Source organism: Octopus bimaculoides, chromosome 18, assembly GCF_001194135.2.
Source record: "Octopus bimaculoides isolate UCB-OBI-ISO-001 chromosome 18, ASM119413v2, whole genome shotgun sequence".
Taxonomy (NCBI): domain Eukaryota; kingdom Metazoa; phylum Mollusca; class Cephalopoda; order Octopoda; family Octopodidae; genus Octopus; species Octopus bimaculoides.
In genome coordinates this window covers 37332915-37339054 of record NC_068998.1, presented here as the reverse complement: position 1 = coordinate 37339054, position 6140 = coordinate 37332915, and the positions used below count along the sequence as shown (strand labels likewise).

Sequence of the window (6140 nt, the reverse complement as noted above, 5' to 3'; positions counted from 1 at the left end):
TATATATATATATATATATATATATATATATTCAGATGAGTGGTACAACAAGGCACCAATATATATATATATATATATATTAATATATATATATATATACACGCACACACACACACACACATACACACATATGCATACACATACATACATAAGCATACATATATATATATAAACATGCATACATACATATACGTATATGTACATACACACATACATACATACACACATACACGCACACAAACACATATTTATATAATCCAAATTGAGGGAGTGGAACGGGTAAAACGCAGGCTACATATGTTTCTTAGCTTAATGATTTTCTGTAGCCTGCATTTTACTTGTTTCACTCCCTCAATTTGGATTTTTATCTGCATTTATTGCAACTCTAGTTGCTAACCGTGAGCTATACAGAAGCTTTCAACTTATTGAATTTCATAGTATTTTTCTATATGGTAAAAAGTGTGTAACCGCCGATGCCAATAAATTGTTATTATTCCTGATTGTACTCTGACCACTTTCTTGTTCTCTGTTCCTGCCACAGACTGATTAAAGCTTACCAACTTTCTATACTTGGATCCCTGGATCTTACCCTTGTATATATACAGAGTCCGCGCAAAAAATGTATACACGCTTCAAGAAAGGAAAAATCTGTATAAATATTTTAATTCAGTGTATTGCAATTTATTCAGTGTTATCGGAATATGATAAAACATCGAAAGAGGTATCTATATTTATAGATACACTTATACAAGTTAAATGTTTATGCAGATTTGTCCTTTCCTGAAGTGTATATATATTTTGGTAAAATCTGCATATATATATATATATAAAACAAGTGAAGTTAATCGCCACATCTCTATGGCTGTTCAGGTGACTACTAGCTTAATCCTAGGCAGATCTTCCACCACCTGGTTATAGGTGCAATCTGCACCCTGTACGTATATATTGTCAGCAGGGGAGTGAACTCCTACCCAGCATACGACAGGATTGCGTGTCCGATTCGGTTTCGAGCTAGTTTGCTCATCTTCAGTTGCGAACACCTGGCCGCCATAGAGATCGCCAGAGCTCGATCCAGCAAGCAATATATGGTAAACAATGGTCACTGATTTGCAACAGGCAAAGTAGCTAGTAGCAAAATCTCAATAAGAGATGAGAGTAGTAACTATACTAACAAGTTAATTTAATCGCCTGTATCTCAACACAAATGAGCAATATGAAATCTAGACACGTATCGATTCATTGAAATTGTTTTTGAATAAAATATAAATTAAAAATTATTTTTATAAACTCTCAAAGCTTCGTTCTCTCGCATTCAGTATTTAGTTTCTGTTTCATAATGTAGAGAAGAGATAAAAATAAGACGTCACTCAACCGTCGAAAACATTCTAATATGATTTGATATCTACAACAAACGAAAGAAGAACATAGACAAATATTAGTTTCAAATTTTGGCACGAGACCAGCAAGTGATCAGGGACGGGTATGTGGATTACACCGACCTCAGTACTCAGCTAGTACTTATTTTATCGACCCTGAAATAATGAAAAGCAAAGTGGCCCTCGGCGGAATTTAAACTCCGAACGTAAAGACGGACGAAATACCTCTAAGCATTTTACGCGGCGTGCTAACAGTTCTGCCAGCTAACCGCCTTAACGGAGGTAAATATCGATTAATATTCAGGAACAGAGTGGAACGGCTGATTTGGAACTCAGGATTTGCTTGTCAGGTGTCCAATACTAGGATCTCTTTAATTATCTAGTATTTATGTAAAAGTTACTATCTCCAGTCTCGAAATTCTTCAAAGTTGTAATGTTCTGAATACTTCAAAGATTCAACTCGTCCATGGCGGAGTGATGTGAGGGTTGAATTAAATACGTTTCTTCTCGAGTATTCTTCTACGAAACGAGAATGCAATCTCACGTCCCTTTTGAGCAGCGACCCAGTTAACTAAATTCGACACCCTTAAAAATGTGTCACTGAGTATTTGAAGCAAACATTAAGTATTCGAATAGTAAATCCTCGTAGTAGTTTCATTCCTGACTCAAGGCAACGTATATCCCTTTCGTGGTTTTGTATATGAGAAAGAAATGAATGCCATACAATCTCATACCTTATGGTTAGATAGCATATTGAAATTTGCTCAAATGATAAGAAGCAAATTGACTTCAGTTTGTCTCGAACCCTGAAATAAGATACATCACGATGATATAAATATTGGTGTTTCAATATAACAATTAATATGACACACCCAAGCTGGCAGAATCGTTAGCACGCCGGAGAAAAATGCTTAGCGGCATTTCGTTTGTCTTTATGTTCTGAATTCAAATTCCGCCGAGGGCCACTTTGCTTTTCATCTTTTCGGGGTCGATTGAATAAGTGCCAGCTGATGTAATCGATTGTCTACTTCCCCGAACTTGCTGGCCTTGTGCCAAGATTTGAAACCAACATACTATACTCATCTGTTTATAATGTACTTATTGATTTAATCTTTTTAGTGTTTCAGTTATTGGATTGTGGCCATGCTGGGGCACTGCCTAGAAGTGTTTAGTCGAACAAAACCCAAGACTTATTTTATAATCTGGTACTTATTCTATTTTACCTTTTTCCCGAACTGCTAAGTTACGGAGACGTAAAAATAAGCAAACACCTGTTGTCAAGCAGTATGCTGGAAACAAACATAAATACACAGAAACACGCACACGAGCTTCCATCCAGTTTCCGTCCACGAAATTCACTCACAAGGCAGTCGGTCCGCGGCTACATTAGAAGAACTTGCCCAAGACGTCGTGCAGTAGGATTGAATCGGAAACGAAGTGGTTGAAAAGTGAGCATCTTAACAACCTATCATGCCTGCACCTAAATAAAATAACAATATTTATTTACTAGTTTCAGCTGGAGAACTGCGGCCATGCTGGGGCATCACCGTTAATACAATCTTTGCGTTAGCAGGGAAACGAACCCCAACCACTCGCGTGGTAGGCGAACATTCTACCATTACTTTTATATAATGGATTTTACGCTTGCGATTCTTTGTCCACACGTGGCATACTTTTCCGGAGTTAAATCAATCTACATCAACGCTTTTAAAAGACTTCCCTTCTTTGACATTTAGAAACATTACTTTAAGATACTGGACAGTCATGCTGTATGATGAATATGTGAAGTTAATCAATCTCACCTTTAATTTAACGCTGAGAATCAGGATTAAGATAATAGCAATCCAGGAGAAAGCAGCCAAAAACAACAGTAACAGCAGAAATGTCCTGCGAAGAAAAGAAAATATTTAATTGTGAACATGAAGTCATGCAACATTGGCAATATGTCACACAATTTTGAGAGGGTTGTATACAACAGGTACATATTTTATTGACTTCGAGAAGTAAAAACGAAAAAGAAGGAAAAAAAAGCAACGTCAAAACAGTGGAACAAGAAACGTCATAGCTATTTTGTCTTACGCTGTTCAGTGGGTACAATGCGTACAGAATCTGTCACCCCACTACTTAAAAGGCATCATTTTTGGCATAAAGCTACATAAATATTAAGGAAGAATAATGCAATCGACCCGGTATTTAACTTCTAGTTATTCTATTAACCTCGGGTGATTAAAAGGCAAAGTCGCCTTGTGTGATTTGAACTCGGAAAAGTAAATGAACAGTAAATGAATATAATAGTAAAAAACTATATAACTAATTCTCTCAGCACACACTATTACTTATGAGAGACTCGCATATAACTATTTATGAAAATGCAAGTAGTCCTTCAGTTTTTCTAAGCCGTGTAAAAGAACTCGGAAGATTGAAACTTCAACCAGGCCTTTCGCGATAACATTAAAACCCGGAGCTCTTCAACACCCCTCCCCTTTATATATATCTATATATGTGTGTATATGCCTTCAGGGACTGTGTCTGAGTGTACATAAGTTTGTGTACATAAACAAACAGCTCGTCTACTTACCTTGGTAAAACAATGACTTGTAATCCAGCTGTACAGACAAGCATCACCAAAGAACATATCATACTGCTATTGAATGCAATGTCATCAACTCCTTGATACTATCATAGAAAGAAAGAGAATTGTATTGTTCCATAATAATGATAGTAAATTTTAATTGGCACAGTGAACTATGGCTCGGCAAGAGAACAAAAGCGAAATAGAACAGAAACAAAGGACAGGAGTTATTTAGAATGAGTAAAAGTCTGAAATCAATGAGAAGGAGTGTATATTAATATATTATAAAGACAATGAAAATCACTAATAAAATATAAGGAAAGAATTCCAAAGTGGTGAGGCAAAGAAACAGAGTGATATAGAGCAACACACACAGACAACACACACGCATACGCACGCACGCACGGGAACACACACAGACAACACACACGCATACCCACACACGGGAACACACACAGACAACACACACGCATACGCACGCGAACACACACACGACGAAGAACGCACACACAGACATGGGCACTCACACACGCACTCACACACACACACATATACACACCCACACACACAAACACACACACACATACAAACACACATACACACACACACACACACACACACACACACATTTAAGTGTATTGATATGCTAAAAGCGTTTTCTTCCACTTTGTCACCAATCTACGTCCACATTGTAGAAGTAGGCCGATCTAGCCACGTCGAATTTGCCAGCTTCAATTACCAATATGAAAACTTACTAGACGCTAGCTTTTCCTTCTCAACTCTCAACTCGTATTTTCAAGTGGTATTAAAGAAGATGAAAGGAGAAACAAAAAACCAGAAAATTTCCGTCTTCATAGATTTCAAAAGCGTCTACCACACATTTTTTGTTACCTTAACCACCATATACAGTATATGTTACTATATATATCTGGTAGAAACGTTGTTACATCCTGATATCTGTTCAGTATCTAGTTATAATGAAACTCATTTGTCCTCTACATTATAAGACTTTATTGCTTTCTCCTACTCCTTCTATTCATATGTGCCACTTAGTACTTTCAGCTTCCATACATTACTTTCCCAGATTGTCTTGTTTTAGTTAATTCCTCTGGATCTTATCTGTTGTTTAAGTTCAGTGAAACGTTCTTGACTGATTTAGTTAATACTATCGTATCCTTTCCTACTAGTTCTGCGTTTGCTCTCTGCCTGAGATTTATCAGCCTTTGCCTTTGTTAAATTCGTTGTAGTAGCTTGTTCCTGGACAGCTTAATCAGAACAATTTTTTACTAGTTATATCATTATCTAATTAATCCTTCTTGGCTTTGGCATCACCTCCATCAATATTGTTGTTCTTGTGATTTTCTACGTACAGATGTCATTAGCTCCGTAACCATTCATGGGGTATACCATCGTTTGTATACCCTACGATTATACGGCCTCCTTGTCACGGATGGAGTAAAAAAATATTATTTCTCTGAATGTCATCAAACTAAACACACATAAATGTCAAAGTGTTGCGCCAGCTTACAAATGTAAAACTAATTACTTCACAAATCTTCTAAAAACTAGAACAATTCAGACATGGAAACGCATCGACGCCACGGACACAACATATAACTGGTAACATGATACGAACCCCTGTGCTTTTGCCTGTTATTTTATCCATCAGATTTGTGTTTTCCATGTCATTTTGTATTAGAGACATAGCAACAAACTCCGAGGAATTCGTCAGTTGGAGTTTCTATACATTACCTTTTTTTCCTTGGCCGAGTTTTTGAATCTAAGTGTGGAGAAATGAACATGGTTAGCAGTCTCTTGCTCAATACTTCTTGCTGTTATAGCTTGTGCCAGATATTTGTTGACTCGGTCAAGTGGTTCCGGCGGTGGCACACTTGATAAGCTGAAGCGACAGAAGATAAAGAGAAACATCACATATAATGCTTGAAAGAGTTTGAAGTGATGTACAGATATTGTATATTTAGAATAATAAGGCAGTCAGAATGTTGAATGGTTATATATATTTATATTTATTTACATCATATTTACATTTTAGCGCTTTCATCCGTTATCGGATTTATTGGAAGAAAGCGCTAAAAATGTAAATAAGATGTAAATAAATAAAAAGATATATAATCATCCAATCCTGACTACCTTATTATTCTAAATATATATATATATATATGTATGTGTGT

At 36.4% G+C, this 6140-nt stretch overlaps 1 protein-coding gene across 1 annotated transcript in view; it reads right to left on the bottom strand.

Moving 5' to 3' along the window:
• LOC106868905 (uncharacterized) overlaps positions 1–6140 on the bottom strand; it is a 695008-nt gene that overhangs the window by 52065 nt on the left and 636803 nt on the right. The window contains exons 10-12 of the mRNA XM_052974592.1: positions 5701–5848; positions 3955–4052; positions 3179–3263 (exon numbers count right to left, since the gene is read on the bottom strand). Coding sequence (XP_052830552.1) covers positions 3179–3263; positions 3955–4052; positions 5701–5848 — 331 coding nt within the window. The remainder of the gene's footprint in view (positions 1–3178; positions 3264–3954; positions 4053–5700; positions 5849–6140) is intronic.